Source organism: Passer domesticus, chromosome 14, assembly GCF_036417665.1.
Source record: "Passer domesticus isolate bPasDom1 chromosome 14, bPasDom1.hap1, whole genome shotgun sequence".
Taxonomy (NCBI): Eukaryota; Metazoa; Chordata; class Aves; order Passeriformes; family Passeridae; genus Passer; species Passer domesticus.
Window position 1 is genome coordinate 12,855,922 of NC_087487.1, and position 22,227 is coordinate 12,878,148.

The 22,227-nt window shown below is 43.0% G+C and overlaps 1 protein-coding gene across 2 annotated transcripts in view; it reads right to left on the reverse strand.

Moving 5' to 3' along the window:
- Positions 1-22,227, reverse strand: part of ABHD2 (abhydrolase domain containing 2, acylglycerol lipase) — a 38,484-nt gene that overhangs the window by 10,112 nt on the left and 6,145 nt on the right. The window contains exons 2-7 of one of the 2 annotated variants that reach the window (XM_064389731.1): positions 18,596-18,676; positions 17,609-17,809; positions 7,733-7,908; positions 6,668-6,835; positions 3,708-3,891; positions 136-228 (exon numbers count right to left, since the gene is read on the reverse strand). In XM_064389731.1, the coding sequence (XP_064245801.1) occupies positions 136-228; positions 3,708-3,891; positions 6,668-6,835; positions 7,733-7,908; positions 17,609-17,802 (815 nt within the window). In that variant the 5' untranslated portion in view covers positions 17,803-17,809; positions 18,596-18,676. Of the gene's footprint in view, positions 1-135; positions 229-3,707; positions 3,892-6,667; positions 6,836-7,732; positions 7,909-17,608; positions 17,810-18,595; positions 18,680-22,227 lie in introns of both variants that reach the window. The other variant, XM_064389732.1, reaches the window with a different exon arrangement.

Below are 22,227 nucleotides of genomic sequence, written 5' to 3' on the forward strand. Positions count from 1 at the left end.
TTGGTTCATCTAAAGATCTACCAAGGAACTTGTGCTAAACCCTTCAGGAGTCCTGTTTTAAAGGACCAGGCAGACAAATCCAATACAGCAATTGACCCAATCAATACTGTCAGTGTGAGTGATGTACTGCAGTACCTGTGAGAAAGGATGATCTTCTTCATGTTGTCTGCCATGAGGAAGTTATAAAATCTTCTACAATGATCCCACTGCATGAAGGTTTCCTGTGCCCTAGAAAAAACACAACAGAACAAAGCAAGCTGTTAATGGAGCCCTTGAAAGATCAGATTAATACACTGTTAACATCTTATGGCAGTCTGGGGGCTGTGTAAACAAACCTCCAGGCCTTCTCTGCCACAGCTTAACCTTTTCCAGGAAATGACTTCCACTTTGATGAAGTTTGCTAGTATCAGAAAACAGATCTGCAGTCTCATCTTGCACAATGCAATTAGCAGTTTTGATCAGTGCATTTAAGAGCCATCAATCAAGATCCATAACACTGACAAGAGGATTTTAGTATCCCTTTGCAGAAGTTGAGTGTAATTTACATAATGGGGCTTTCAAGGAAAGGGCTAAAACCTGTTGCTCAACAGTGTTGTCTATTGTGTAATACAGCTCTGCAGAGGAAATAATTTGTGCAGATGTTTCCAATATGTACAGATACTATTATTGCTTCAGTTCATTGGCAGGAACTGTAGGAATAAATACTAGTTGCAGCTGCAAGTGGCATCTGAGTTGAAGCCTTTACCTATTCTCAAAGCAGAAGAGCACTTCTCAGCTTATCTGCTGTTAAAACAGAATTTAAGCCATCCAGAGCTGTGTGAGCTCTGCCAGATACCAGCACTCCTTTGCTATGCAGGGTCATGTGCAGGTTAGAGCTTTACTCCTAGCAGGGTTTGCTGTTGCTGAGGGAACACACTATCATTTACTGGAGACTGAAGAATGCTGGGAGCAGTTTCAGCTACTGAAGCTCTCCTACCACTTAAACATTAACATACCATGAGAACTACTGTAGATTTAGCATGACCTTCCAAGCTACAGCCTGCAAAGTCCCCTACCAGGCAGGAGCAAGCTGTTTTCTTGTAATTAGCCATGCTGGAGAGTATGGATTTTAAAAAAAAGAAAAATCCATTACCTTTTTGTCTAGCCAGGCTATACCTACCACATTTATGCCAGGGCAGGGGAATGAAAGAAGATAGCACATTTCTTTCTTTATAAAGTTATCACAAGATGTTTGAAGTTAAAGCTACTACATTTCCCTGCAGTTCCTGTGGTGTACAGCAATACTCCTCATATGAAAAGCTGCAAGTATTAAAAAAAACCAACACAGGCAGCTTCCAGTATTTTGAGGACTGCCCAGGTTTCAGAGCTGAGGTCTCCCCACAGCCTGTAGCTATGATGAAGATGCATTCCACAAGATCAAGAAGCAGAATCAAGCCTATGCAGGCAGAGATTAAGGAATAAGGAGACCTGTCCCTGTTTAGCCTCAGGGAACACATTCCCTAGACTGTGTTAATTCATTAAAGAGTCTCTTTCCTCTGGCAGATCCTAGTATTGCTGCTGCTCTGGAAAGGCTTTCGGATTTGAAATCCTTGGTTCACCTTGCTCACTAAAACTTTTTCCTTTGCTTATTAAAGTTATTTGGGGAATAAATGCTGGACAAGCCGATATAAAAAAATAGAACTGCAAACTAATTGGTCCTGGTAGTAATCCACTTCCATGTAGCCCTGAAGGCTGAAGCCAGCAATTTTCATGTACCAGACCAAGCCCAGGAAGGCAGTGGCTTCACCATTCTACCTGGAGGTGCTTTACACCACCTCCCTCCCACTTCTATAACCAGGGCACAAGGCCCTCTCTCCTCCTCTCTTTTGCTCAGTAGATGTTGCTTTCCCCTAATTCTGCAGCTAATTAGCACTTACAGCAGATGTGAGTATTAGGAAGGGAGACACAAGACCTGAAATCCTTCCTGCTGGCTGTCCAGTAATACAGAGCAGATGTTTTGTGGCAGGAGCTTTGCTAGGAGATGTTTACCCAGCAGGTGGAGGCAAGAGCTCAATAATCCACACAGCCCACACCATGGGGGTGCATTAAACTCAGGGAAAAAAAGACCCAGTGAGTTGTTTTTCCACACAAATATCCAAGTGGAGAATTGTTAATCAGGTTGTCCTTGCCATGCAAGCATAACAGCATTACTCACAACAGCATTTTGGAGACCAGGAATACAATATTGCATAATTGTAGAAGATGAACCAAGTGGCCCTCAGCCAGATATTATCCCTGCAAACCCTCTCTGATGGTTGCAATTAAGGATCTGGCTTCAAAAGGATGCTCTGTGCTCTATGCCAGAATCCCAGGACAGCTAAGAACATTTTACTTGAAACAAAACAGAACAGCTGTTCCTGTAGCATCTGTTCAGATTTTAAGGGTGTGAACTAGCAGCAGATTATACACTTTCTTAGCAGTAGTCACATCTGACCTCAAAAGGGATTAGATAGCTGGAATATTACAAACATATCAAGCTTTTACTCACATCTTAGTGCTTCCAGAAAAGCTTTTTGCTTTTACCTGTAAGAGTCTGATTCATAAAAGGTGTCTTCAGATTGCCGAGTAACAAACTGGTCCCTACACAGGCAGGACATCATCAGCATCAAGAGTTCCAGCTATCCTGACCAGGCTGTGAGGCTGAATTCCATAGCAAGCCCCTCACAGTCCTACCACAGTTTCACCATTCACATCTGCCCAAGGGATCTTGACCCAAACACCTGAGTCTCAGCAGTCCCTTCTGGCTTGTAAATAGTCTCACAGCTCAAAACTGCAGGTAAATTACTGCAGAGTCAGCTGCACCTTAGTAATTGTCCATACGTACAGACAGAAAAAACTGAAAACAGCAGCTCAGCCAGTTACAGTTTTAATCTCCATTACCTGTGCATATATGGCAAGGTTAAGTACATTAGTTGAGTCCAGTTTTCAAGCAGCATTGCTGTGCCTCAACCCTCCATCAGTACATGCAAGTGAAGCCATCACAGCTCCTAAAGTGCCACAACCTTGTCTTCCAGGTGGGGAGACATTAATGTTTTCAGACTTTAGGGTTGTAATACTTTTCCCCCTCATCTTCCCCACTCCTATAACACAGCTGTGAGCACCTCTCCATCCCTTGATCACCCACAGCACTGTTTCAGTGACACACACTAAGAGAGAAGCACACACTGGCAGAGACTGTGCTGTGCCTTTCCAGCCTCCCTGGGTAAGAGCTGCCAGATGAAACTGCACACTGAAGCCAAACAAGCCATTACAAACCATGGGATATTTCTCAGAGTGATGAGACTGTGTAAACTATTGCTTGCAGACCTGGCATCAGCTCAGCAGCTGGTCAGGCTGCCCAGCCTGCCTGGTTAATTACACCAGGACTGCACAGGGAATGCCTCCTCTTCAGACACTTCAGCATGAGGCAGCATCACATGCACAGTCCAGAAGCTGCCAGTATGTACCTGGCCAGGTACACAAAACCTGTTTGCACTGCTGACAAAGTTTACTTGTGCTTGCAAATCAACAAAGCTTCAGGTGCTCCTTCAGGAGGTGCCATCCTGCACACTCAGTGTGCCAGACCAGTTCAGTGCAAGAGAAACACCCATCTTCACCTTGCCCTTGCAAAGTTCTGCTCCCTCCTGCACTCCCAGAAGAGAGCAGCACAGAGAAGGCTCCAGACCCACCTCAGTGCACTGTACCCCTGGCACAAGCTGACACAGCACAGGACTCGCTCCTGGTTGGCCTGGCTCTCTCCCAGGTATTTGCACACTATGTTTCCACCCAGGCTGAAGCCCACAACGATCAGCTGGGTCTGAGGGTAGGTCTTCTTGATGTAATTCACCATGGCACCAAATTCCCAGGTACATCCTAAAAAGAAGAACAAAGTTAAAAAACATCTTCCAATATATTTAAATTCTGATTTGAAGCTTCAGTTGTGTGCTTTGAATTCAGCTTCTAACCCTTTCTGACTTTTCAATAGCTTTAAGGTTTTAACAGCCCTGATTCACATGTGTTCATACATCTCTGAGTCCTGTGGAGCTTAGCTCATGCTTAGTGCTGACAGAGTGCCAAAGCAAGATGACATTTAGTTGCTTAAAAATCGTGGTGACAGTTAACGTGACAATCAAAACGCTTTGTTTCTAAAACAGCTTTAAAAAGCAGAGTCCAGCAATTCTGGGCTTGACATGACCATGCAAGAGCAGCACACATCATAACTTTCCTGAGGCAGTTTGCCACTTCTAAAGTGAAGTGAGGTATTTGGAATGCAGTGTGCTCCTTTGTTTTTAGCAAGACCAATAGCATCCCTAAATCCACGTGGGGAGGGGGAAGGAGTGGCTTGTCAGGAAGAGCTCCCAGCAGACTGCTGCAGAGCCTGACTGAGCAGGTGATCTCTGGAATCAGGGAGAAGGGTTTAAGCAGAGATATTTAACCCTTTGTAACCACTGAAAAGGTGAAGATACTGCAGCTCCCTGAAAGACACATGGGTATCCCCACATCATGAGAACAGTCAAGTGTCTCTAGAGAGATGTGTTCCACTGTCAGCAAATGCCCACTTGCATCTCACAGGCTGCAGGCACTGAGGGATCCAGTTTCTGGCAGTGCTGGCATCCTCCAACTGTTTGACAGACTTGAAGGCCTCCACACATAGAACAATCTGAGTAACTATAACTATTTCTGCTTGTGAGTATGGGAAAAGGAGATACAAAGAAGCAGCTGCAATAGTGATGGCATTAGTACACTGGTTTCAAGTGTTTATGCAACTTGTTAACCTCCCCTTAGGGTTTAAGGCTGCAAACCACAGAAAGCATCACATGAACAACAGAAACAGAACTCCAGATGTTTCTTCTTGTCTAGAGGCAGAAACTCAGCTCTATTCTGTGGAACTTGTCCAGGGAGATAAATCCTAGGATTCCAGCATTCCACTCTGTACTAACCTGACACTGCTCCACTGTGCCCCCACCCCAGCTGTAGCATCCTCAGCAGACATCAGACTCCAACTTTACCTAGCTCTGGAGTAAACTCTGAGCGCCAGGGCTTGTTTGCTTCAGTGGAACATCAGCTCCTGTCTGAGTTTTTCAGCAGGGTTTGGGCACTTCCTTGTGAATATTCTTAATTCAAGACAACAAATTCTGCACTGCTCTGGTTTCCTCTGGAAGAAACCAGTGGTCAAAACACTTTAGTGTTTGACCTTCATGATTTCAGGGCCAGCTCAGAAACCCAAAACTAGAAAAGCAACAGGTCAAGCTTGATACAGAGGCTGGGCTTCAGAGAATCCCAAATTTAGGCTACTTGCTCCTCAACAAGTATGCCTGGCATACAGCAAAGCTGAAAGGACACTGAGTTATTTGAGAAGGAGGCAGAGTAAAGTCTACTGGACTTGCTGGCACTTTACTTAACAAGCAACTCTGCCAAGTGATTTACTGTCTTACTCAAAGGAAGTGCTAGGCATTCTTTGCCCTTTCCAAGGCTATAAGAGACTCAGAAATGTCTCAAGAGATGCACTACAGAATAACACCCTAAGGCCTAAGCTCCATGAAAGCAAACCCTTAACTTCTATCAAAACAGCAAATGCTTTACCATTAAAATTTAATTTTGAAGACATGGCAGTCTTGCACCCATAACAGCCCAGGGCCTCACTACAAATGAGGGTATTTGGTATTCCTGAAGTGTTTCCCAAAGAGGAGTATAATAATTCTAAAACAAGCAACAAAGCATTATTATTTGCCTGCCAGACTGTGGCATCTCAAAGCACAGTATTTCTGTTTTGACAGTTTAACTGTTCAAGATAACTATTCTGTTAATCCAAAATCGAAGCAGTAGCTCAGCTAACTTTTTAAAAATAAAGCCTAACACAAGTCTGCTAAACACACAATTGGCAGGGTACCTATAGATACTTACAGTACAGAGGGAGATGAGGGCTCAAAAGAGCTCAGGAACAAGCAGATTAGGTCACAGGCAAAGAGGCCCCATTTTACAAGGATCACATTACTCACCAAAAGGGCAATTAAGGCTGGAGTCACCCTTCACACAGTTTCAGATCATTTATTCCTTTTAATTTCTAGGTTAAGAAAGACTTCCTTATACTCAAGGTGAGAGCCATAATCATGGCTGTTTAGCACTACTCAGTTCTGCAGCTTTACTGTCACACTCCTAAGCTGTTCCTGTTGCTGACTTGTGTTACCTCCAGGAGCAAATCCTCACATGTCCCTCCTAAGACATAAATGTACTTTCTGGATGGGCTAGTACAAACTCCTCTCAGGTTGCACTTTACAAAGCCTCAGAAGTGGCATTTATCCTTCAGAGACAGGTTTGTTTCACATTCCATCAAACTGGCAAATTCAGTATCTCTAAAATCATTTGAACATGCTCTGGGTAGGCACAAAAGGGCTTTTTTTCCCAAAATTTTTTTTTAAAAAAAATCTGCCTCCTTGATGAAAATACATGTGTAAGAGCTGGCAGAAGAGACAAAAATGAATTCAGTATTAGCCTCCTCTCTTCCTCCCATCTAAGTTCAGTTTAGCTCCTAAGAAACAGCACAAAACTGTTTTACCCCCACCGGGGTACAGCACTTCTGTTATTCTGAAGGAGGCTGATCAATCCATAGAAGTTCCATGAGCTTGAAAATAAGTTCCCCAGTACCTACCATACGTGAACATCCGTGGTGAAGTGAGCTCAATGTTTGGCAGGGCTCCCAGGTGATTCAGGACAGCACATCTGTACCCATTTTTCTGGGCATAGTCAACAAAGGTGCGGATGTACTGCTTCTCACTGTGGTTAGCAATCCCCGGGCAGATCACCATCGTGACATCCTCTGTGCTCAGAGAGAGAGAGGGAAGTTAAGTAAATGTCACTTCATGCAAATTAAGAGAGTCAGAAGGTTTCCATTTCAGATCCGTGGGAAACCACCTACCACAAGCAAGTCAGAATTCCTACTAGTCTGCCAAAAATCCAGTATGGGACAGGAGACCAGCAGCTCTAGTGCTTCAGATGTGAAAAAGTAATTCATGCTATGGGAGATGAACAGTTTTTAACTTCAGGGAAAGCTGTGCAAACAGTTCTCCAGGCACTGCCAAGAGACCCAGAGTACATTCTTCTGTCTGAAGGACACTTTTGATGTTACACATGTTCTGCCTCCTGACTGTGATGAGTGTGGAAGCTGTGGAGCCCAGCACTCCAAAGAGACTGGTTATGCTATTTCCCCCTCATTTCCCCTCCAGAGCTGGGTGTAATGCAGATGTTCCAAATGCAGCACTGCTAAGCACAGACATTCTGATCAGCTGACATTAACCATCATCTGCTTTGTGGCTAATCTAATGATATTTGATCTGCTGACACTGTTCACTAGTTTAACAAGATATCATTTCATCAACCAAGAAAGTAATTGCTGTAATTCAAGTAAGCACAGTAAATTACATTCAGGATTATCATATGCACTTCAAATTAACTGTAACTCTCTTGTGCAAAGCTCCAACATTACCAGCTCTAGCCACTGAATTTTTATCTCATTAGAAAAGCACTGCTCACAGCAATAAAGATAACAGTCACTGTCCTAGTGCAGCATTGTACCATGAAGATCTCAACACTGACAGTTTTAAAAAAGAAATCTGCCTTTCCTGAGGGCCAAATGGAGGCCATGGGCACTACCCTTATCCCCAGAGCACAGAATCAAGGTTAGCAGGTAGATGCAGCCAGCAGCTGTTGGACTGACCTCCAGTGCAGTGCTCAGAGCGGGGCTCAAAGAGATCAAAGGTGGCTGTTGCTCCATCTGGCATTGTCAGGTACTTGCGAAGTCCATTTGGATGTGGTGATCTCACTCTCCCCATTTTTCCATAAAGAGCTGTCTGGATATGTCCACTCTTTCCCCAGATGAGGGGTGGAATGTACCTGAAAGGCAGTAATTTAATTGCTTACCCCTGCTGTGTTAATGAGCCCTCGAGAACACATCAGCACTCCCATAACAAATCTCACCAGCTCCCAAACAGAGTAACAAATATGGAATTGTTTCGGCTCTGACTGAACTGGCAGCAGTGATCGTTGCAGCCTTACAAGAGGAGAGACCAAAACACTCTCAAAGCTGAAAAACCAGCACTGATAGCAGCAGCAGAAGAAGCCAAAACCCTGACATTCCCTGTATTGAGATGTTTAGAGGAACAAATGCTTCTCACTAAATACACAGAAGCCTTGTGCCTGGGTGAGACTGCGAGTGCATGTTGCCAACCAACCAAAGTGACCTCCAGAACTGTACAGTGCTGTAAATCTGTTTTAATTGAAACACTGAAGCCTCCTGGGTTGAGCCACATGAACTTGTGTAAGCACTTGACTGTACAAGCCAGTTTCAGAAACAACAGGATTCACACCAAGTTCCAGAAAATGCAAAGCCCTAAGACTTGACAGCTGGGACCATTTTACACAGAACTGTTCCACTAAGTTAATCAAAGAGCACAGTACAGGTTGATTTTCCCTTTCACAATTAGGTAAAAGTTGGGACAGTGTTAAGAGAATCAGTCAGAGCTGACCAAACTTCATTAAATAACAAATCTCCTTCAGTAAGAGGGGTGACTCTACCAATTACTTATGTTTATCAAGGATATATTTAAAGCTATGTGACAAAGCAGATTGTCTCTCTTTTCCTGGCTTACAGGGCCTCAAAAAAGATATGTGAGAAACACAGCTATGAGCTGGAAAGCATTAAAGGCTTAGTTATCAGATTTTTTTAGCACAAGCAGAGCTGCAAGTGGTTTAACAGGAAACATACTGTGCCCTAGCACCACCACCATGTGGGCAAGTCACCTGGTCACTCAGCAAAGGAGACTGAGCCAATGCCTTGAAAAAGAGAGTTACATCAGCTCTGAACAGGAAAGCATGAATGATTTATTGTTGAGGAGAACAGCAGGCCCAAGGGACACACTTCCAATTAAAGAACTGTGGTCTCTATGAACAGACCAGGGTATCCAGAAGAAGCTTGAGAGCTTCTGACTTCACCTTGGATCCTGAGGGATTAGCAACGCTCTCCCTGTTGTGTTTAGGGCTTCCTGCAATTATTCCTTTGGACTTTGAGAGAGCATATGAAGCAGAGATCGCGTTCTTCCCTGTTCACAAAAAAAACTAGGCAGCTCAGCCCCCAAACTTACTACTTAAGCCCATAATCCACTAGAATGTGACAGAAACCCTATCTCTGTGCTCTGACACTACTTCTTCATACAGCTGGACCTTTCCCCATGCCAGCTCTTATGTGTCATATCCGCAACTCCCTCCTCCCCCACACACTCCTTAAAAATGCTTCCTATCAAATAAAAACTACTTAGGGTTGTTTAGCAAGACAAGAGCAGCAGTATACTCCCTCTCAGTTCTTTTCCCTCATCTATGAGGGGCACTTCTTACAGTCAAAGCAACACAACAACTGGCTGTAGTGTCACTCATTCTTGCACTTCCCAAAGAGATCTAAAACAGATTTCTGGAGAAGCAGATATTGCCTCAATAAAGGCTGCAAAAGCTGCCAGCTGATGCTCACAACCTTGTAAGTCAGCCCTCAGTGCATTCTGGATTTGACCACTCAACCATAAAGCTTCTCAAAGGATCCAGGCAAGGCCAGGGGCAGCACCCCTCTTCTGTCAGGTCAGAATCTCTGCACTGGGTCTTGCCAGGCACAATGTACAGTGTGCAGATTCCCAGCAGCGACAGAGGCTGGACGAGCTCATCCTCTGCAACAGCTGCCAGAGGTGGAAAGCAGTCAGTGGGTCCCTTCTCACCACTCAGGGCAGATATCCACTGGCATAGGGCAGTCAGACTAAACCAGGCTGCACAGGAACTACACCTGGCCCTTCTCAAGTCACATACAGCTCAGTGCAAGGGTTTGGAACACAACTGTTATGCCAGATGGAAGGGACACTGCTCTCCTAACATAAGGAAAAACAGCTGGCTTCACACCAGTCATTTACTGTACCACCAGTTCATAGCAGTAGCCATACTCCACACCAGACTGTCCTGGACTGGTTTTTTGTCTTTTTTCTTTCACAAACATCCTTTACAGATAGGGTTTGCTAGCACCTTCTGAGGGGAGGTGACAAATACAAACTATAATAAGAATTTGCAGCTCTTTTAGAAGAGACTCAGATGTCAACATTGCTTCAGGGTTTCTAGTCTTGGGTGAGAGCATGCACTGAAAAGTTTTGGTGATTCTGCTTCCACATTTAGTGCTTTTCAAATCAAAGACTATCCCCAAATCATACCCTACAGGGCTAACAGGAAAGCAATTTGTCCAGCTATAGCAGCTAAGTTATACAGCTATTACTGATTACTGCTACCATGAAAAACACCCAAAAATCAAGGATCTCTGCAAGCACCAATCCTATCCTCATGTTTAACCTACAGTTCAGTTTCCAGCTATAGGTTACAGCCATCCACTGGAAGAGATGCAGCAGCACATACCACAGGATCTTGTTAGAGATGAATTAGAATAGTCTTCAAAGCCTCACCACTACTGCCAGAGTTTAAACAAAGGCAAAAGGTTTAAAGCACACTGCTTCCCACAGCCTGCCTCTTTGGGTCACTGATGGTTCCTCCGGGGAAAGAAACCCCCAGACCCATCTTTGCATAACCCAGCTGGAGGTTACCCAAGTATTGCTCTGCAATAAATCAAACATTTATACTGCTTTTATAGGCAAACAGCGCATGCAGTTTCCTTGACATGTTTTTTATTTAAGGCAGGAATCCCTTTTGCTCCGTCCATGATGATGGTCAAGTGACAAGTACAGTTTCCACATTTCCCTCAAAGCTGAAACTGTGTGGAACCCTATGGATAAGGCAGCATTCACTGCTGCTCCCTGCAGAAGGCACAATGTTTGAGCATCCTATGGACCCAGCAAAATGCTCAGCTTATCTTTTATGATGCTAACTCCAATCAGCTGCTCAAGCATCACTGCCTGCAGCAAAGATGGCTCGTGTTAGTCACTCTGAACATAGCTGCATTCTTTTAGATAAACATTCAAAGGCCAAGCTTCAGCATGAGTAATGGACATGGTACTCTGATGCAGAGACTTGTAACTTCATTACGTGTATTTCTAGTTTGCACATAAGTTTTAAAGCAGCTGAAGCTCTGAAATACATGCAAGTGTTCAGGCAGAAGCTTGTTATCTCACCAGTCTTTCTGTTTAGGCCCATCAGCCTTCAAGCAACAGACTTGTGAGGCAAAATACATCCCTTAAGTATCCAGGCTCAGGAGACTGAACACCACAACACTTTAACAGGGAAGAAAAATGCCCAGATAGCACAGATCTTGTATTATCAGTGAAAAAACTAAGATTAGAATTTACCTTACCAGACTGATGCAAAACCAAGCAGTTAAAAATATTACTTCAGTTTACCAAGACAAGTTGCCAATCTAATCTACTAAAAAACTCTAAAGCCTTTAGAGTAAGAGTGATTCCTCTTTTACTGAATTCAGGTAAAATCTGTTCTCAGCTGAGGACAAGGTATCCTTCTAATCTATAGCAGAATCAGACATATGATCTGCCTGTCACACTATTTCTGTTGACCCTCCATTTTGCCAATGGGCAAATCTATTTTTGAAGTCTTCATGTGACTTATGTCTCTTGCTGAGACAAAAATCTACAAGAACTTGCAAGAGCAAGTACTGAGCCTAATGGTGCAAGACTGTACAAGGCTGAAGGATGGGTCATCTTTCTATTAATCTTTTTATGCAGGGTTTGTGTGGACTTTCAGCTTGCTTTTACTAAACCCACTCAAAGAAGAGAGCATGGAAAGAACTCTTCAGTCCTGAAGGTGCATGATACCACACTGGTGAGAGAGAAAACTTGCCAGGAATTGTGCAAAAGCCCTTACCCTCTGAAAGAACAGATCAGATAAATTTTGTTTAAGCCTATTATGTGAAAAGCAGTTCCAGAGACATTTCTATCCTCAACCCAGCTGAAAAAACCTAACTACCCAGTGCAGATAGCAAGAGCTAGAACAGATTGTTTTGTAGTGAAGTCAACATTCCTCCAGGCATACAGCTGAAAAAAGATGCTTCTCCAAAACAACCATCCTGCAGACAGAAGGGCACGTACTCAGGGCATTCTTCCTGTGGTTTACCTTAAGAAAACAAGCTCAGCAGGATGCAACACAGGGAAACACTGCCATGCAGACTGAACAAAACTAAGTAATATTCAGTCTAAGGGGCATTTGAGTACTGTCCTTCAGATTTTATGCTAAAACTGTAATTACTTCTAAATTTACCCATGCCTTCCAAACAAGGGTCCTTCACTCAAAAGCAGGTGGCTTTCCTCCAGCATTGATAACAAGTAGAAACAAGGAAAGCATTCAAGGACACAGCAGATTTTCAACTCCTTCCTCTGTCTGCTATAAACTCAGTGGTTCTGAAAAGCAGTGTACTGCAGAGATTACTCCAGCACAGCATGGAGATGGTTCAGTACATACTCCTCAGTGTCCTGTTCCAGACAAGCTGCTCCCAGATGTACAAGAGTCCAGGAAGAAACACCGTGTCCATAAGCAGCATTTCCACTGTTATGCAACAGTGGCTTATGGTGACAGGATCTGAGCAGTGAACACCAGCCAGGAGGACCTCTTGCCAAGGCCTCCACATGAGGACAAGGACAGCATAACACAACAACCCAGACAAACATGTACTGATAAAAAAATTCCAAGGGAAAAGTTGTGTTGTACCAAAAATGGAGATTTTTATTTCTGTGACCCAAAAATGGCTTCTGAGCTTTCTCTAGACACAAAGGCTTTTAACTGATTCGTTTCCCTGTTTTGGTCAGTTGCAATAGATAGCAGGCACTCTGAATAAAGAGAAATATTTGAAGCAGTTATGTCTTCCAGTAGCCAGCCCTGTAACTTCCAGTAACAGGAATCTGAACAGAAGGCAGACAGAACAGGCCTGGGGATGGCATTTACTCATTATGGAAGGTCACTTACATGGCCCAACAAGCACAAAGTTCACCACTCTTAAGTGGCTAAGGGAATTCACAGCCAGTTACATAAATCTGCTCACCAATGTTAGTGTTTGAGCTCCAAACCTGCATTCCAGCTGTGCAGCACAGCCTCACATCTTGATAGGTGGCTGCCCAGAGCGCTCAGGAACATGACAATTCCTAGGTTTTCCCAAAAATTTCTCCTGGCGTTTTAATATTTAAAACAATTCCAACATGTGATTGTAGATTAAGTTTAGTGCCTCTCAGGCAGTAGATTATCATTTTAAAGCACATACATAATCCAGTATGCAGGAATTTAGGAAAGCAGCAGCTGTATAAGCAGCTCACACAAAGCACATAAAAACTGTGCTATTTTTATTAGCAGGCATCAGCATTCAGGTCCTCAAAAATGTGAAGTGGAAGTTCAGCAACAGGCTTATTTCTGGTGCATTGCTTCATTTCATCTGAGGAGATTAACTCTTTAAGCATTAACTCTTACCTGGCCTTTATGTGCACACTGGATACTGATGGTGAGAAAACAGCCTATAACTTGTCAATGTCAGGATATTCTAAGTACTCTTGCCTGCATTACAGCAGGTAAAAGATTATTTTCCCCTTTACAGAGCAGTTTGGAGGTATTTAAAGAATGCTTTACAAAATGAAACTTTGAGCCTTGTCCTTTATTTGATGCTAGGGAATGCAAATTGAATTCCAATCAAGGAAACTCAGAAGTTGCAGGGTTCAGACCTCGACCCCAAATATACAGAAAACAGCTTTTCCTGTGTCAGCTCAGACTGCTCCATGTGATGAGGACATAGCAACAGAATTGCAACAAAAAAATTTAAGCAAGTTCTGTAGTTTCCACATTCCGAGTCTCAAAAAAAGAACAAATGGAGTAAAAGTGTTTGTTTGCTGCCCACAGTACCTGTGTGAAGTCAGAACTATTTAAAAGTACAGCCTGGCCTCCTTGGCTAAACCACCTCCTTCACCATTTAAGAAGCTTTTATTTAGCAAAGTGCCCATCACACCCCTCCTCCCCCACCAGTGACTACAAGAAGTATTTTAGTCAAAACAAGGCATGAGGATTTACAGCACTCAGAATTTTCCTTGCTGATAAGAGCTGGAGAACACAAGGCTGCTGCCAATGCCACAGCACCCAGCAAAAACTCAGACCCCCGAGGCTGCTTCCTCTGCAAGGTCAAAGCTTCAACTTACCAACAGGGAGCTGCCATTCTCCTCTACCTCTCAGCATGTTCACTTGCCAAAGCTTCAGGGGTAACACTGTTCTTCTAGTTTATTATTCTCCTGGAAGTGTTCCTCCCAGAGTAAAACACCCAGGAGTTGACAGGGATCAAACACTGCTTGCTATTAGAGGGAAGAAAAGAACACTGAAAAGCTTGAAGACAGCTTTTCTGACTACTCATCTCCCTGCATCTAAGAGAAAAGCAGTGACAGTGTAAAAGAGTCTTCTGGTACCAGGCAGCCTGCTCACCCAGCACAGGCTGGTGTGCAAACAAAGGATAAGGAGGATCTAGGCTGGATCTTTGACAGTGTTTACTAACAGGCTTGACAGTCATTTGCCTCAATCTTTGAGGAGCTTGCCTTTACTGATGATAAAAAGTGTGCAGACAGCAAGGATAATTATTTTCGATATGGATGACACGTGCCACATCACTACAGAAATAAAGATACCCACACTTTGTTAGAATGAACCGTAAACAGCCAAAAATGTCTAGCCTAGTACAGCAAGCACTGGCCAAATTTACCCTCATGATTCAAAGAGCCAGCACTGCATTTCTACAGGAACAGGAGCAGATGAAGGACTTTCTGTACCCTTCTGAAAGCCAGGAAAAGGACACAGCTGCCACCAGTAGTTAGGCCCAAGTGCTCAAGGGCACCAATAGCTGTGCTGAATTGCAAGAGCTTCCATATAAGAAGCAGCAATTTGAATGGAAAAGGGTCTGATTATGCTGCTCCACTTGGTAAGCCAAAGTACAGAGCTGGACAGGGTCAGAGCAATGGAAAAAGAGGTAAGGCAACATGAGCTCTAGGAAGACAGATTCTCTTGTTTCCCAATGTTTGGCAGATATGTAGAAAGTTTCTGGCAGTTTACAGAACTGTAAAAACCAGTACTAACATCTACAAGTACAAGGTACCTGGCACACAGCCATCTCAGGCAGTTTTACAACTCAAAGTTCTTAAATTATTCATGCACCACCACTTGGCTTACTGAATGACACCACAGTTACAATGCACTGAATTAGACCAGAGGTGAGGATTGTGCCATAAAGGGAAAATGAAGTCCAAAAGTGTTTACACTAAGAATTTTTAAACACCTGCACAGATAGAATAACTTGGCTTTTTTCTGCTTTCTTTCTGCCAGCCCGTTTTTCATAGCAGTGCTCTCACCCCTTCCTCCCTGAACAAACCAGGTCTGAAAGTCAGTTCACAGCTATGAACGTTCTTCTGCACAGAAGAATTGGTCTTAAAACAGATTTGACAACAAACCCAGTACTAATATAACAGAAGGGATTGCTGGGCTACTTATTTTGCTTTCATGGTAGAATCTGAAAAGAGCTGCTTAATCAGCTTTCCTAACACTCTGAATAATTAGCAAGTAATCAAAGCCTTGCAAGATTTTTCGGTGGAGTACTGCACAAGCTGTTTTCACATAGTTTTTTTTCCTAATTATCCTACAAACTGTTTCATGCATAATTGCAGGAATTTAAATACATTTGTTCCCCTGTAGTCTCTAGGTGACTTTCATGCCTAAAGACAAGATTTCTTTATTTTTAAAAAAATTTCTATATTGAAAAAAAGGTCTGTGATAACATCACTAGAATAGTAAAAAGAAATAATCACATATACATCTTGGAGCTGTCTTTCCTGTAAACTCTTTAAATTCCCAACAGCAGTTATAGTCCCAACAGCCCTGTCTTCCTTAACAGAGATATAGGGGTAGGAGGACTGAACAGTTACCTATTGGCACATTTTGTTCTGGTTTGTTTCAGCTGAGTTTGCTTCCTTTTGTCGTGGAAATCCTTCAGATAATATTTTGCCCAAGAACCAGGTATTGGAGACGATTGCTACAGTTTTGAGAGAAGCTGGCAAGCCTGAGCTCAGCTGATCCAGAGAAAGCAAACAAATCAAACTTGCACACGACCAGCACAACACCAGGGCTCTGCAAGCAGCTCATCACTCCTGCAATTAACGCACAACAGATGCCTAAATACTGCTGGACATGTTTTGCATTTTCACTCTTTTGGGAATGCTTTGTTCTCCAACTGAGAGTCAATAATACAGCAGTGCTAGGAGCCTGTGCTGTGAGAACAGAGCTGAAATGGCAGGGAAATGGACTCTAAATTAGCTTACAATCCATTTCCAAAGACTAGCCTGATACTAATATGCCTTCAATGCTGGTAATCAGCTTCATGCTTGCTCCTTCAGTGACTAGGGGCATGTCATACTGCAGTGCCACACTGGGATGGCAACTACCTGAAGCACCAAGTAACTCAAGCCTTCTCAAAGTATTTAGGAAAGGAATTGCTTTGCAGTTAAGGCATAATCAAGAATCCAAACACATTTATGTCACCACTAACCTGAACCATCACAGAACTCTCTCTGGGTTCCAATTTCAACAGATAATGCTTTGTTTCCTCTAAAAGTTTACAGACCCCATGGCTTAACATCTTATACCTTATGTAATCAAGGCACCAAACACAGCACTGCTAAAAGCCTCTCATCTCCCCAAAAATGACTATCCTTAAGTCAGCTTGACTTTTGAGATCCAAAAGGAAAGTTCATGCAGCTGCACTCAGCACTTACTATATAATTGATGTACTTAGAGCTTCTAAATAGGACTTGCAAGTTTTCAAAGTGATTGCAGAAGAGAAATACTGTAATCAAAGTCCTTGTCCCTCCAAAGCCTCATGAAATTGTACTAAATGCTTGCTATTATTGGAGAATATTCTTGGTGAAGCTAAGGGCAGCTGCACTGATTCTGGAGGTCTTGGAATGAAAGATCAGGGATCAGCCTGCTCAAATACACAGCTGACACGAGGTCATTTTGAAAGTGTATTCAACAGGCTTGGAGCTGGCCTCTATGTCATTACTTTATTAAACTAGTTAGGATGTGCTCTACCAGTAATAAATTTCATTAGTTTTCAATCAACTTGAAGTACTTCCGATAAGAGCAGGCACTTTAAAACTAATAGCCAACCCTGTGTTCATTATAAGGGCACTGACACACCATGAAAACGTTTCCTTCCTGTGAGCCCCAACAGACTCCTTCTCTAATAAAAAGGAGTACAAGAGCATGAACAAGTGCTAAGTGCATCCATCCCTCCCCCATTTCCACAGTGAGCTGCTGGTGCTGGTATAGTATAATATCAGCATACAGATGACATTCTGTATCTCCCTCTATAAAGATGGACAGTGATGACTTTTTCTATGCATCTGTGGAAGACTTCACACAACAAGGCTTGGTCAAATCCAGGTACCTGAGACAAAGAAATGCTAAAAAGATTTATTTTAGTAAGAGAATACCCTGACATTCATTTGAACCCAAGTCTATGAAGCACACAAGGAAGAATGGATAAGTGCAGGTCTTCTTCCTATAATACAGGTCAGCATGGAAAAAATATACCACTTACTCTTTGGTCAGAAGTGGGCAGGATTTGAGTAGAAAGCGAGCCAAAGCAGAGTCCTGGTAAATGAGTTCAGGAGGGGCAGTCGGGCTTTTCAAATTCAAGCAGCGAACAATGACATAGAGAACAGCAGCAACTGCAGCTAGCTTCACCCCATCAAACACTGCTGGCAGCTCAGAGGTTTCCAATATTGCACTCATTTTCAGCCTGGAGATAAAAAACAACATTAAAGCTTTTAGAAATTTAGTGCTGGACATGAATATCAACTGTCATGTTAAATATGCAAGTAAATTTGTCAGTCAACACTGCCAGGAAATCCTAGCATACCAACGTTTAAGTTGGAAGAAAATTTAGTTAATATTGTTCTAAACACTCAGACCAACAGAAGGAAAACTGGATGATCAGCTGTGAAGGAGATTTATTCCTAATCAGTGCTGCCCTAGAATTGCACCAGTGTCTCAGGTGTCAGCAGCCAGTCAATACATGCAGGATCTTGGCCAAGACTACCCAGGTCAAACAGAAGCTGGGTGAAAAGACAGGCTGTAAAGGCACCTTGGCAGCTTTGGACATGTGCTCCTTCACAGGTGTGCAAGCCAGACTTGGAAAGGAGCACCTGAAAGAACTACTGTGTTAGCTCCTCAGCCTGAGTCTTGCAGTTCCATGAGAACACTGGTACTAAATCCTGCTTGCACTTAAGATGGTCACTTTATGTACTGGCATTTTCAGCATTTCTTTTTATTCACTGCAGTTCTGCAGATGAAGGACTAGATGAATATCTAGTCTTTCAAGGGCTTCAGAGTAAAGGAACAGAAGCAAAGAAGTATAAAAAAAAAATCCTTCCAGCTTGAAATCAAATTCTTACACTGATCCAGCTTATTTTGAGCATACAGTTCAAACAGCTGGCTGCACTTGTTGAAGGGACAGGTTTTTCCCTGGGTCCTTCCTAAGTAACATGGGTAACCCAAGTAAGGTAAGTGACAAGCCAAGTCTTACCAATTTCAATTTCCTTCAAGCTAGAAAAAATTGCCAGTCCTCAGCAGACTTGTCACCGATCCACGTGCTGCCTGAGCTACCCTGTGGGGGGAAAGCAAATTGATTATTACTGATAAAGCTGCATTTCTCAGCTGGAAAGGATGAACACAAATTTATACAAAGGTCCCATTGCAAACATGGCAAGCTCTTTGTGTAGTCAGTCATAACCAACTCTGATCCATCTGCATCAGAAATTCATTGCCAGTGGACACTCCAGACTCACTTGCCTACAGTGTATTAACTCATCTGCAGTGTGCAAATGCAGCTTCAAGAGCAGAGAGACTTCATCTCGGCAAGACAGTGAGACATTGTACTCACAAAACCAACCCAAACCTCTTCCTATTAAAAGGACTAGGATTAGCAGGATACTCTTCTCAACTTTGCAATATCCACAATGTTACTGAAGTGTGAAGCCAGTCTGAAAGAAGTTTCTGCTACTTTTAGTCTGGCTTAGCAAGGCAGCTCACTCCTACAGATGGAAGCTTGTAAACAGTCTCTGCTTGTTCCCACACTTGCTTTTTGAGATGTTACAATATATCACACTTCAACACGGTGGGAGCCACAGGAGGCTCAGACACAGCCACCTAATTAACACCAGTGCACATGCAAGAAGGCTTGTTACAAGAATTTGATGATGGCAATAAAAGCGAAAGCTTTCAGCCTGTGACCATACCAGTGTAAGCAATACCTGCCATTAGAACTGCCTTCCCACAGGCACAACAGATCGATGGGGACTCGGAGCTTCCAGGAAAAGCTCCAGAACTGTCTGCTCCCAAATGGAAAACACACTGTCAGGACAGACCATACCAAAGCCTTACTCTCCTTTATAGCAGGAGTAAAGAGCCCCAGAAGTACTTTCTGTACCCAGTGAAGCTACACCAAAATCCCTTGGAAGAAAACACATGTGACATCAGCTATTGACTAACAGCATGCTGGGGAGCTGCAAGTCTCTGCCACCACAACCATCTGCACAGCACAACAGTGAGGGAAGCAGAGACATTTCATCTTGGACAACTCTTCAGCTTTTGTTTTCCAACTCTGAGCATCACAGTAGAAGTGAGAGGATGGGCCACAAAAAACCTTCTATTCTTCTGCTCAGAAGATTGCATGGGCATCATGAGAGGAGGTCAAAGACAATGTTTATCTGCAGGATGTTATCTCATCTCTACTGGGTAAGATTTCACCAGCACTGCCATCAGTTCTGTAGGAGACAGCAGGCAAACTACAGCAATGGCTTCACCAGAGAAGGCACAACAGGCTGAAGAGCAGACCAGGTTCCTGAACTCAAGAACAATCAGGTGCTCAAGCAAATCTCCCTCACATCAAACTCCCAGTTCTGTTGACATCTTCCTATCATTGTTTTATTCAGAAAATTAAGAGGCACTAATACTTGAGAGCATTCTGACACCTGGATTTCAAGCTAGTTTGCTGTTTACAACTTTCACATTAGTGAATTTTTTAAAATAAAACTGAGCACAATTAGTCATTAGGATTTTGTACTAGTGACTCAGTATAATTAATCCAACTAAATCCTATCTTCCTGAGAATGTTCTCTCCCATATAATCTTCAGATTACAAACACAGCACATATTTTCTGATACTTTTATGTATCATGTTAGCCTGTCACTCCCTTAAAACAGCATACAAGCTTGCCATTACTTTCAGAAAAATCAGCTGTTGGTAGGCAGGATTATGTTTGACACTTATGAACTAGTATTTTCCATTTTAGACAGTCTAAAACACACATTCACAGAACTTACGCCACAAACATGTGCTAGAGGTTTATGTATTTGTCAAAATCTTTACCCAAAAGCTCAGATCAGCCTGTAGATGTAACACAAAGCTGGCACTGCTTCAACTGCACAGCTTTCTGCAGTGATTATTTGAGCAGAGGATGCAGCCCATGAAGACTCCATGCTCGATGGATTCAGCTGTGTCACTTGAGGCCCTTGCTCTACAGCCTGGTATTTCTGAAGGCCTAAACAGACCTGTCTCAGCCAGGGCAGATGTGCAAGGGCTGAGTCAAGGCACTCCGCTCTAAAATTTTAAGGGTTTAGCTTACTAAAAGGGATTTGAGATTTGCCTGTAATCACCTAGGACAAATGTCTCCCTCTTTAACCAGCTGGGATGAGGTCACCTTGCTTCTGTTTTGTTAAGCCCTTTTTGCATTGACCCAATAAAGTATTCTGTTTAAACAAAAAAGATAAATAACCACAGGGTTGAGCCAGACAAATTTTAATCTAGAATCTCCTCTAACTGGGTCAGCATTAAGCTAAATGGACAAACATTTGGCTTTTTCCATATACAAAGCACTGGATTCACTTCTGGCAGGCTAGACAAAATTACCAAAAAACATGCCACTGGAAGCAATCAAGCCTTTCCATCCATCAAAGCATTTGAGATCCACATTGAGGAACCCAAAGAAGTTGAAGCTCTTGGCCCCAAGCGTGTTATTTTGAAGCATCTTAATTGCACAATTTTTTTTTTTTAATCACTTACAGGCATGACAGCCCCAAAAACCTGCAGGCCTCACAAGCAATGTTGTTAAATCCCAATTTTAACTGAGGGATAACTTTAAAATCAATCACTGGACAGCAAGTGCTGGATTTGTGGTCTTTCCATTTGCCCCTTCATCACAAAAAGCTGAAAATCATGTTACACGAAGCAAACATTTCAACATTACTGTTAACAGAGTGCACTTCATCTGTACAAGTATAATGAGAAAAAAAAAATCCCAAGTCTCACCCTTTCCAGGCAGAAACAGACACAAATACAAAAAAAGCCAGTAGAGCTACAGCAAATTCTTTATGTAACCTTTCAAAACCACTGGGTTTTTGGAATAGCCATCATCAAAATATTTACTTGTACAGTAAGTGAATTCACAACTATCAACAAATCTAAGACCCAAACACATTTCAGTTTCAGGTTTCCTGTGGAGAGGAAACTTCCAGAGACAGAAATCACTGTGACTCAACAGGGCACACACAGGATTTGGTAGCTACCAAACTTTACAGCTCCTCCACCCACGAAAACAGAGTCTGACTCCTCATACTGGAAAGGCAACACTAAAAAAGCAAAGATATTAAAGGGAGCCATTCCCACAGGATCCTCCCTCCTTTTAACAAGGCACTGAAAGCCTGGCAGACTCATTTATTTCACTGAAGCATTAGAAATGCTTTGGGCTAATGCAAGGATGCAGCTATATGGAACACAAAGAGCAAAGGCTTCTTTGAAAGGGCTGCACTAACGAGATCTGCTCTTCTCCATTACACGGCCTGGAGAATCTTGAAGGAATGCCATTTCCAGGAAGGGCAGCTTGGTACAAAAGGCTCGTGGATGCCTCCCCACCCCTCAGCATTCTGGCTCACTGATGCTCTCAGAGCTCAGCTGGACACCACAGCACTGGAAACATGCCTGACCAAAGTGAGTCTCTAACAATTCCCTTTCTCTTCAGTTCCAGCTCACCAAGCAGAGTCATGCTCTTACCCACAAGGACTCAGAAGAGCCAAAGAGGCCATTTCTAACAGATTTAAGCAGGCAGACTTTGTTAACCAACTATATCAGACATTTCTCAGCCTGGTTTCATATATTTT